At 37.8% G+C, this 12,618-nt stretch overlaps 1 protein-coding gene across 2 annotated transcripts in view; it reads right to left on the minus strand.

Moving 5' to 3' along the window:
• Positions 1 to 3,258: 3,258 nt before the first annotated feature.
• STRN3 (striatin 3) overlaps positions 3,259 to 12,618 on the minus strand; it is a 68,232-nt gene continuing 58,872 nt past the window's right edge. For both annotated transcript variants that reach the window (XM_080928148.1, XM_080928147.1), the window contains 3 exons: positions 11,756 to 11,863; positions 5,014 to 5,100; positions 3,259 to 4,933 (listed from right to left, as the gene is read on the minus strand). In XM_080928148.1, coding sequence (XP_080784274.1) covers positions 4,764 to 4,933; positions 5,014 to 5,100; positions 11,756 to 11,863 — 365 coding nt within the window. In that variant the 3' untranslated portion in view covers positions 3,259 to 4,763. The remainder of the gene's footprint in view (positions 4,934 to 5,013; positions 5,101 to 11,755; positions 11,864 to 12,618) is intronic.

A 12,618-nucleotide genomic window follows, 5' to 3' on the forward strand; every position in this document is an offset into this window, starting at 1 on the left:
CTGATAATCTGTAATACATACAAGGGGATCAAATGTTCAAATTGTATTCTCAATGCCTATGTAACTTCATAGCTTACCAGCATCAAAAATGTCAACAGCTGTTTAAAGTAAATGAACATTCATTTGAAGCTCATAATTTAGATTGGCTTGATAGGTCCTTAGAAACTCAGGAAAGAGATGTCATGGATTAAAATTGGGAGTTCAAATATGCATACAAGTGGATAAGCTACACACTCTTTTCTTAAAACCAGCCAAGAACAGACAGCTGTTATTTTGTGTACTAGTCGTAACTACACATTGTATGTAATCAGGTATCAAGCTTCTTTTGTAGTGTTTTCATAACTTAATGGCTGAAATATCACACTGAGTAAAGATAGGATTGCCTGGTATTTTTCTATTTATATCCTTAATTTTATGTGTATAGACAGGCATGTACTCCAAGGACTAAGAAAATGTTTAAGTAAGTAACTTTTTTTTTGTTTTTGAAAAAGGATGTTACAATAGGAAACATACATGGCATTATAGCTTGGCAACGTTAGCAATAAAACTGCTAGTGACTAAGTGCCTATTTATTAACACTAGTGTTTTTCCTTTTAAATTTATATTTACTATACATTGGTGTTTTGACTGCATGTATGTCTGTGTGACAGTGTCAGACACTCTGGAACTAGAGTCCAGACAGTGTTGAACTGCCATATGAGTGCTGTGAATTGAACCTGGGTCCTCTGGAAGAGCAGTCAGTGCTCTTAACCACTGAGACACCTTTCTGGAGTGTATGACAAAAATCCTACACTTGTTAACTTACATGGAATGAGCAATCTGAATTAAGTCATGCAATAACATCTCTTTCAATTACATACTGAATGCCTAATGGAGGCATCACCGCAGTCACTACCAGGGTAACCACTAGGGCATGCTTTTGAGTACTGCTTCAAAAGAAATGTAAATAATACTATTAAAAACTTACATGTCTGAAGCTGATGTCAAGCCAAATCCAACTCCTGAATTAGAGATCAGAGAGGGACAGATCTTACTTTAGGGATCTATTACCATATCTTGCCTACCTCTCCTTACCCAACTGTGGATCTATTTACTACCAACTGACTTGGTAAAAATACTGGTTGTTGATTTGTGGTTACTCATGGATACCCAAATGTCAAGACCTTGCAGAAGGATTGTGTGTGTGAAAAGACAGAACCTGAATATCTCAAAAACTACATAAAAATTGATTAAAACATTCCTTTTTTTAAAAAATAAAACAATTTGGGAAACAAGCTTTGACAGATCAGGAATTAAGAAACAGAAAATCCTACAAGTTTAGACAAGTTTTATATTGAACCTAAAGTTTTGAAATAATCACCATGAAATCAGTCCTTTCCTGAGACAGTTTCAAACACTGTTATCGTCATTTTTTTAAATTAAAACATCCCTTTCCCCCCTTACAAAAGGCTGCAAATGATTCATTGTAATCCAGAAAAATCTTACCATAAAAACAGATTTAAATTAACCCGACTTCAGCTCTCCTAGGAATAAATGAAACCCCCAGCATCTCTGTAAGTGTACCAAGTATTAATAATAAGGATATACAATAAAAAACTTAACTTTTAAGACAGACTAACCTTGGCCTCGACATTCTCCTCCTCATCCTCTTCAGTACTGACTCACTGGCATATGCCACACTACACCTAGCTTTAAGAATGAAGTTTTAAAAAGACATACTGCAATCCAATTTCAGCCGACACATCTGAATTTCAAATGTGCTAGCTTAATTTAATAAGTTTTGCTGCACTTATTTTGAAGTAAAGTCACACATATCCCAGGCCAGCCTTGAACTGAGGATCCTGCTGACCTCACAGGCATGAGAGCCAAACTACCCGTGCCTGCTTCAGTTTGTAACTTTCAATGAGTCAAATGTTGGTTTTCATATTTTAAAAGCTTGAAATTATGAAAGTAAACACAATCATGAGAGATGCAATGATTAAAAATCAAGAGAGGAAAAAAAAACACTAACATTAAAATACCATTAAAACTTAAAACATTGAGCCAAATGATTTTTTTATAAATCACAAATGGAAACTCAGAACAAAAATAGGACATTACTTTATTTCAACCTTTTAGTGTTTTCTATGTTAACCATCATCAAAAATAAATATATATATATATTTTAAAGTCCATCATAGGTTTAGTACAAATATTTATGGACCACAACGAGTTCATTACAGTTAAACGGTTATTCAATGACTTCAGAATGTTGCCAGAAATAGAACTAGCTTTGGGGGAATGTTAAAAACAGGGGTATGGGAGAAGAATATCCCTTTCGTGTTTTCATTTTTCAGCTCAGAAACCAGGAACCATTTAGTGTCTCTCTGGCATAAGTGGCACATGCAAGTGTGTTTGTGTGCCCCTGTGTGAATGCAGAGGCTGGAGCAGCCCATTTCCCTCCAGTACTTTTCCAGTGGGGAAGGAGGTAGAGAGGATGCTCTCACTCAACCAGAAACTCACCATTTAGGGCTAGGCTGGCTTGTCAGTGAGCTCTCAGGATCCCTGTCTCTGCCTCTACATTGGGGATGTATACATGAACAGTCATACCCTGCTTTTCACATGAGTGCTAGAGGTTTAAATTCAGGTCCTTATACTCACTCACTAAACCATCGCCTGAGGAACAATTACTTTTTACAAATTTTAAGTCTTAGTTGTGTTTTGCTTTTTAAACCAGGTGCAACTGAGTCATCTGAAATTTCTCAATGTATAATTTTTAGAGCAGGAATCCAAATAGAATTTGCATGTAAGTTCTGAATTGTCTAATTTAATTCCATTTTACACTTTCTTTTGAGAAAGAGAGTGCTAATATCTTGAAACATTTTCTACTAGTAAATCATGCAGTTTATTCTTCGCTAAACGTGTCTGTGGAAACAGGTCTAGCTAAACAAGACAACTACTTCTTATGGAGTAAAACTCACATTTTAAAGCAACAGGCTATCTAAACAGATTATTGAAATTCATCTCTGAAATCTGGGGGATGGGGACGACACTGGATGCGTGTTTTAATAGCTAACCCTGGTGGTGCAAAGTACTTTGAAAAGTATCCTTGAGTGTTTCTGCTGTGTCCTCACTAGAGTATCATTAAGTACTACAACATATAAAAAGAATAACAAAAAAATAAAGAACTCACTAAGGAAGCACCTCCATTTTCTAATTTAATTGTGGAGAGTATTGCACTTTATTATTCAACATGAAATGATGTGGCCAACAGCAACATACAGGTACACAATTTAATATTTATTATATGCATTTTATATACATTATTTTTCAACAGCTGTATGTTTGCTCTGTGGTACAATCTTAAAAATTTGCTGATTCATAGTCTGTAAAACAAAAACCTTACAAAACTCATCAAAACTTGCAAACTGATCAGAAAAGGCTTCTGGAAGACTAGAAAAAATACTTTATTGTCTTAATCATGCATTACACAAAGAAAATGTTTAGTTACACCATAAAAGTAAGCACATCTAAAAAAATAAAACAGGGGAGACTAGTCCAAATCCAGCAGACTTCTGTATCCTGATTCAACTGTTTTAAAATATTTGTAATGGTAATAAAATATCCTCCAATTTTTTTTTTTAACTAGATCATTTTGTTTTGGAATCATGGTAAATCAAGATAATATCTTGGGGAGAAATACCTTGGTTTGTAACTTAACTACAAAATATTCCATTTTTTAGTCTATTTTAGACTGTTCAACACGAACAAAATAGATTCCAAAATAGATATACAGGTTCCTTTAGCACATTAATAAAAGGATATAAAGACCAACAAAAAGGTAAAATAAATAATAGGCCATTAGCAAGATGGATAATCCTTGATAAATAAACTTGTAAATACAGTAAGATGTACAAAATATCACATAGTGATAGGATGTCAAGATTAGTTTTAAGAGTTCATTCGGAGCACTAAACTCCACAGCTTTGCTTTAATACACTGGATAGTCCTTGGTTCATGAAGACATGTAGACAGAGGTGATTTATCATCTTTAGGAAGGACTTAGCTGAGCTGTATTAGGCAAAAGGAGGAAAGAAAGTGGTTATAGGTGGCAGGTTAGTGAGATCTCTGTGTTTTAGGGTTGTATAATGCAGAAAAACATCAATATGATCTTGAGCACTGTTGTGACAGGCTAAATATATAAAAAGACTTAAAAAACTAGAATTTTATCCAAACATTTTGTGCAACTAATGCTAAAATATTTTAAGTTAAATTTTCTTTTCTTTCTTTTTTCTTTTTCTTTTTTCTTTTTTTTTTTTAAAGCAAAATAAGTTTAAAAGGGAATCTGTGGCATTCAACTGATAAACATAAGATCACTAAGAGATGAAAAAGCTACCCTTGGAGCTTGCTTCCCCACAAGAGCACCACATTCCTAACCCTAGGGCAGCACACAGAGCCCAACAAAAAGTCCTTTTCCCCCCTAGGATCAGACTCCACATTGGCTTAAACACCTTAAAAACAAAAACAAAAACTGCTCAGTTCATATCCAGTATAGGGCAGAGATACCGGAGTCCTTTTTCTTCCTGTCCCACAAAATACAGTTAATTACAGTTAAACTAATAAGCCTGACATTATTAGGATGTGATTCCCTTCTGCCTGCCCCCAACAGCTTTCACCAGGCAGATCACGTGTAGTGTCATATCAGTAACCTTCGTGATGGCAGTGATGCAGACCCCCTTTCTGACCAAGTACATCTTTTTCCCACGACGTGAGTCTATGTTGGTTCACACAAATACTTTGGCAAGAGCATCAGCTCCTGCACTGGCGATATATGCCTTTGATGGATGGAAAGCAACATCATAAATTGACTCATCCAATTTCTTCCTATGAGCTGTTATTTCTTGTACACATGTCTTGCTGTCCAAATTCCATAATCTAATGGAACAGTCATGGCCTGTAAAAGACAAATAAGCTTGTGACTAAGGAAAAATTCTTTTTATAAACTTTGTAGGTTGTACTGAAGTTCAAACTTACTTCCAGACATCAAATAGATTCCATTGGGATCTACTGCCAAACTTGTAACAGCATCCAAATGAGCTACCATAGAATGGATCATTTTACCTATAAAACATAACAGAAGATTAATGTTAAGAGGCAGAAGGTAAAATGCACTACCACATAAAACAATCACCACAATATATAATATATAGAGTTTGGAAAGTATATTTACAACATACAAGTTAGTATTTAATTATTTAGAAGCATAGAATTCACAGTGGGCAACCACTACCTATATCATCAGTGAGAAAGAAAACCTTGTTCCAAGTATATAACCCTTGCCCAATCCCTATCAACAATAGTCTTTTTTCTAGAGACTGGCTAATTCTAGATGCTTTACACTAGATTCTGAAAAGGCAGCTTTTGTGTCTGGCTTCTTAACTTTTTTTTCAAAATGCATCTACCATATTAATAATCCAAAAAATGTTTTTAAAGATTTATTATATATAAATACACTGTCACTGTCTTCAGACACACCAGAAGAGGGCATCAGATCTCATTATATGGTGTGAGCCACCATGTGGTTGCTGGGATTTGAACTTAAGACCTCTGAAACAGCGATCAGTGCTTTTAACAGATGAGTCATCTCTCCAGTCCCAAAGAAAAATTTTAACATTAGTTATTCTTAAAAGATTTTTGCTCCTAAATGAAGCATTCCTCTACAGGGGAGGTATGGGGAGGAAGGCTCACTGGAGTCAGTAGATGTCTGAGGAAAGTAGAAACTTCAAGATTCTGGAAATCCTGTTCCATCTTCATTTCTTTTTTAATTAATTTTTAATTGCTGTAAATGCATTGTATGTGTGTCTATGTATATGCAGGAAGTCACAAAGGTGTCGGCTCCCTGAAGCTAGAATTTCAAGACGTTGAGAGGTGCCTGATGTAGGTACTAAGATGTGTTTCTGTAAGAAAAGTATGGGTTTTTTAGCCACTAAGCCATTCCTCCAGTCCTTAGTTTTCTAGAAGCTGTAAACAGCTGCTTGGGAAGAAGCCTCTTTTCAGAGATTTCTCCTATTTGCAAACCTGTCTACAAGCTGTATAGAGAACTCTACCCTCACTCACACTGGGGTGAGCCTTTCTCTATTACAGCTGGTCTTTTTGATCTATTCTGTAAGTAGCTCTCACCCATCCATACTCCTGTTAGGAAACTGCACTAAAACTTTACTAGTTCACCAATTAGGACTTAGCTTTCATCATCCACACTCCTCTTAGGAACCCTAATAAGACCTTTTTGGATCAAAGATCTCCATATTAAACCAGGTACACTGAAACTATTAGAAGAGAAAGTAGGGAAAACCTTAAAACACATAGGCACAGGGGAAATTTTCCTGAACAGAACACCAATGGCTTGTGCTCTAAGGTCAAAGATCGAGAAATGGGACTTAATGAGACTGCAAAGTTTCTGTAAGGCTAAGGACACTGTCAAGAAAACAAAACAGCAGCCAACTGACTGGAAAAAAATCTTTACCAACCCCACATCTGATAGAGGTCTAATATCCAATGTATACAAAGACCTCAAGAAGTTAGACGCCAGAGAATCAAACAATTCTATTAACAAATGGGGTACAGAGCTAAACAAAAAATTCTCAATTGAGGAATATTGAATGGCTGAGAAGCATCTAAGGAAGTGCTTTACATCCTTAGTCATCAGGGAAATGCAAATCAAAACAACCCTGAGATTACCAGTCAGAATGGCTAAGATCAAAAACTCAGATGACAGCAGATGCTGGATAGGATGAGGAGAAAGAGGAACACTACTCCACTGTTGGTGGGGTTGTAAACTGGTACAACCACTCTGGAAATCAGTCTGGTGGTTCCTCAGAAAATTGGACATAGTCCTACCTGAAGACCCAGTTATTCCACTTCTGGGAATATACCCCAGAGATGCTCCAACATGCAACAAAGACACATGCACCACAATGTTCATAGCGGCTCTATTTATAATAGCCAGAAGCTGGAAAGAACCCAGATATCCTTCAGTAGATGAATGGACACAAAAATTGTGGTATATTTACACAAAGGAGTACTACTCAGCTATTAGAAACAATGACTTATCAAAATTCCTAAGAAAATGGATGCATCTAGAGAATATCATCCTGAGTGAGGTAGCCCAGTCACAGAAGAACAGACATAATATGCAGTCACTGATAGTTGGATACTAACCCCAGAAAGTTCCGAACACTCCAGAAATAACTCACGGGCCATATGAAGCTCAAGAAAAACAAAGGCCAAAAAACAAAAGCCTTGGTTCTTCTTAGGAAAAAATAAATGCATAGCACCTTCTCAGAGTGTGGTACACCTGGACTTTAAACCATTAATAACCCTAGAGCTAAGAATATAGCCTTGTGGCAACTTTTGGCATTCAAAGATCATTATGCTTAATCTATACTCACCAAGAAAACTGTTTCCATGTTATGTCCTGTCCTACATGTACTTTATGCTTATGGTAACTAGTGGGATTTCTATGCCTGCTATCAAACCTCTAACAGAATTAAGTACTGACAAAAAATATTCATATAGTGTTATGCCAAAATGCCTTTACAGGCAGAGGAGAATATTTTATCAGAAGGATTAATTTCCATCATTATGGGATGATGTAACTCAATCAAGCAATCAAATAAACAGTAAATTGAACAATAAACACACACACACACACACACACACACACACACACACACACACACACACGACTTTTTTTGTTCACCAAGTAGGACTTAGGCACAATCAGTATTTTGGTCTGTCCTGTATTCCTTTCCTGGGTTTAATGTTGTATACCGTTTTATCATAAAAGTTCATTATACAATAAAGATTCACTTATTTTGTGTGTGTGTGTGTGCAAGTTTAAATTTGGGGACACTGTCAATAGGATAAAATGGCAGCCTACAGAATGGGAAAAGATCTTCACTTATCCTACATTCGACAGAGAGATCATATCCAAATTATATAAAGAATGACCCCAACAAACCAAACAACCCAATTAAAATTAGGGTACAGAACTAAACAGAATTTCCAACAGAAGAATCTGGAATGGTCGAGAAGCACTTCAAAGGAAATGCAAAGAAAAATGACCCTGAGATTCAATCTTAAACCCTGAGAATGACTAAGATGAAAAGTTCAAGCAACAGCACATGCTGGAGAGGATGTGGAGCAAGGGGAACACTCCTCCATTGTTGGTGAGAGTGCAAACTTATGCAATACAACCACTCCAGGAATCAATCTGGAGGTTTCTCAGAAAATTTTGGAAATAGTTCTGCCTGAAGACCAAGCTATCATTCCTGGACATATACTCAAAAGATGTTCCACCATGGTGCTCCACAGTGTTCATAGCAGCTTTGTCTATAAGAGCCAGAAATTGGAAATAACCTAGATGTCCCTAACCAAACATTTGATACAGATCCAATGTGGTTCATGTACACATGTAATACTATTCCGCTATTAAAAAAGACATAATACTTTTTGCAGGCAAATGGATGGAACTAGAAAATATTGTTCTATGTGAGATAATCCAGACCCAAAAGAACATGCATGATATGTCCTCGCCTCTAAGTGGATATTAGCGACAAAGTAAAGGATACCCACTCCACAGACCCAAAGAAGCTAAACAAAAAAGAAGGTCCAAGTGAGGACACTTGAATCTCACGTCTAAGAGAGAATAAAATAGCCATAGGAGGCAGATGGAAGGAGGGATCTGGGTGGGAGAAGAAATGGATAGGAGAATGGGGAGCGTGTTTTAGAATCATGTGTGGGGAGAGACAGGACAGAGAGCCAGGAAAATACATGGTACTCTGCAGCTGATAGGGTGGGGGTCATCTCTAGGATGTGCCAGAGACCTGGGATGGGAGAGGCTCCCAGGAGTCTTTGGGAGGTGAGGTTAGCTGAGACTCCTACCGTGGAGACATGAAACCTGAAGAGGCTACCTCCTGTAAACATGCAGGACTCCCAGTGCAGGATACCAACCTATCCAAAAAACTTTCAATCCAAAATTTGTCCTCTCTACTGTAGCTGCTTATATTCTCATGCTAATTAGGTTTCCCCAAAAACCTGTTTGCAGTGCCCCATGTGTAAGACTGATGAACTCTGCCCTCAGTTGGTTTTGATCGGTAAACAAAGTTGCTGGCAGGCAATGGTGGGGCAGAGAGAGACAGGGCCAGGACTTTAAGGATTCTTGGGCAAGGGCCTGAGGAGGAGGGTGGAGAGTTCTGCCACTCCTGAGAGATGCAGAACAGAGAACACAGCCATTACATAGATGACAGGAAATGTAGCACATCTGGGTCTGGGGCAACCAAGATGGAGGTTTTAGTAAGTAATAACTTGGAACATCAGAGAATGGATTAGCCATGTGGAGGTTAGAAGCGGTCCACCCATTGAGCTGTTTAAGGAATATAAAAATATAAAGGTTGTGTGAATGTATCTTTCATTTAGGAACCCAGAACATTAGGGTGGGCAGCAAGGATCGAACTGAGTCAACTGGGTACATCTACGGCCTACAAGAAATACAGGGATGGGGGATGGAGCAGAGATGGAGGGAATGGTCAACCAATAACCAGCCCAACTTGAGACCCATCCCATGGGCAAGCACTCATCTCTGACAGTATCAACGATACTGTTATATTTGCAGATAGAAGCCTAGCATAATTGTCCTCTAAGAGGCTCCATCTAGCAGCTGACTAAAACACAGGCAAAGACCCACAGCCAAATACTGGACAAAGCTCATGACTCTTATATGGAAAAGTTGGGGGAAGGATTGGGGACCCTAAAGGGGATAGGAACAGCACAGGAAGTTCAACAAAATTAGCCTGAGCCCTTGGGAGCTTTCAAGAGACTAAACTACCATACATGGGCAGGACCTAGGTCCTTTCCATGGTCACCAAAAATGATATACACATACATGGCAAGCAAATACTCATACATATAAAATGTTTTTTCTGTTTATTTTGCTTTTCAAGACAGAATATCTTTGTGGAGTCCTGACTGTGCTGGAACTCTGTAAACAAGGCTAGCCTCAACCTCAGAGATCTACCTGCCCCTGCCTCCCAAAGACATGCACCACCACTGCCTACCATAAAATACAAACCTAAAAAGAAAAAAAAAAAATACGGTAGATAAATGTTTACTCACAAACAAGTTCCCAACCAATTCAGGCCCCTTCTTCCTCAAATTTCTCCTCAGTTCTCCCTCATACAACACCCTTTCCTAGTATCACACTGGCACAATATAAGAAACTCAAAATTATTTTTGCAGCACTGATGACCGCGCCTAGGCCCTACTCATGCCAGTCTATTCTCTGACCTATAAAGCTATCCTTCCAAATGCTCCTTCCTCCTCCTCCTCCGGAGTGGTGGGATGACAGGGATGAACCATTGCATTCAGTTTATGTCATGCTGAGGACTGAATTCCGAGTGTTGTGCATGTTAAGATAGTATATATTCACTAAGCTACATCTGCAAACCTGCACTTACTTTTTAGTGTGTAAAATCTTATCAACTCATCTATTGATTTCTTCCCCCCCCCAAAAAAAAAAAAGCTCTAGAGACACTTTTTGTTCACCCCCCTGGGGTATTTTGAATTAGGCGCACATAGGGTAGTGTATTTGAATGCTTAATTACCAGGGAAAGAAACCCTTGGAAAGGATTAGAAGGACTCTGTTGAAGGAAGTGTGTCACAAGGGTGGTTTGAGGTTTCAAAAACCCACACCAGGTCTAATCTCTCCCTTCCTCCCTCCCTCCCTCCCAGTTGCCTTTGTCATTGTGTCTCTTCACAGTAACAGTGACACATCCCCCTAAAATATAAGTTTCTCTTAGGATAGTTACTAAAAGCAGAAACGTAGGCCACTTTGTCAGACTTCCTGAAAGGCGCAGTATTTTTTTTTTTAAAGACTTTTTTTGGGGGGGGGGGGCGTGCCTACAAGGGGAGCGGGTGTCAAAAGTATTGGTTCCTCTGAAGCTAGAGTTACATGTTACATGCAGTTGTGAACAGACCCATATAGGCAATGGGAATTGGACTTTGATTATTCACAAGAGCAGCACTGAGTCATCTCTTCAGCATCCACAAGGCAGTATTTTATGTAATATTCTACACGGCAACAGAAAAGCAGTCCTTAAAAATAAATACAATGGTTCAACAGGTAAAAAATTTGACAAGCCTGATGGCCTGAATCTGATACATATATCCTATATAAATGAAGGCCAGAACACTCCACAAATGTCTCCTATGACTTCCACATGTCTGCTGTGACACTCATGCATTAACTACATATATCATATACACAATAGATTTTTAGAAATTAAATACTGTATATACATCTATGATTCAACTATGAGCCAATCAATAAAGATGACAACAAACAGTACCCACTATACCGGCATTTGATCCCCTGAGAATGTTTTAAGAACATACTTGAAATGCCAGTAAGTAATCTATTTTGTTATATTAAAACATAATATAAAAAATTTTCAAATTAAAGAATGTATATCTAATGAAAATGGCAAAGAATTATGTATAGTCAAAAATGAAACTAGGACATTTGAGAGTGCTATATTAAGTAAGTAAAACTGAGTTATAGTAGCTTAGCAGAAGAACAGATCTGTGGTGGGGTTATGAAGCACTTCATGAATCCCCAGCACCTCAATAAAAGCTTAACTTGATTATTTCATAAACCAAAAGACAATATGCTTTACATAAAAGAACAGTGCTTTCAATAATCTATAATCAACAGTCTTACCCGTTTTATTGTCAAAAAACTTGATGTGTCTGTCTTCATGAGCAGTTATTGTAACAGGAAGGGTAGGGTGACTTACTACTCTGTTAATGTGATTACTAGATTGTAAACCTGAAAAACAAAGGAACACATTACTTTAAAATACAAACTACCTGGGTTGAGGCTCTATTAATAACAGCTCAGCAGACTACCCCATGTTTGGATCTTCAGCACAAAACTGACCTACAATTCAAACCTTCAAGTAGGACCTGGAACTCACTGTGAATTCACATTAAAAATCCTCAGACACTAAATTTAAGCACCCATCTATCTTATTCACACTGGGTGATAAGGGAACCAGGAAGGACAGTGGCTATAACATGGAGTGTGTTTCTAATTGTCATGCGTAACTGAAACACTTCGTATTTTAAAAAGCAATAAACTTAATCCAGTGAACTGGTGGTATAATCTCAAAAGAGAAGTATTTCAAGCATCATAAAGTGTAGTGACTACGAACACAGGCCCACAGGGAATATATGCTAGGTACGGACTACTGTTGAGCTGCTGGAAGTTGCAATGCTGACAGCTGTGTGGGAATTAGAATATGTATCAAATGAGAATGGCAACATGAGGATTCTGTGAGAATCCTGAGTTTGAACCACGAGTCTTTTACAGTAAAGACAACAACAACAAAAACATGTTTCCTAAGTCTGTTTATAAAAAAGACCAAACAGTGAACACTCCTAGAAGGAGAAGCCAGAAAGACTTCTGATAGAAGTGAGAATGATAGGCTAGGGAACCAGCCTGTTGCCAATCATACTAACACCAACAACAGTTTCTTAGGAAAGTGGATGAACTCAGACCTGAGGTACAAAGTGGGCAAGATG

The sequence above is a fragment of the Micromys minutus genome (genome assembly GCF_963924665.1).
Source record: "Micromys minutus genome assembly, chromosome: 1".
NCBI classification, from domain to species: Eukaryota; Metazoa; Chordata; class Mammalia; order Rodentia; family Muridae; genus Micromys; species Micromys minutus.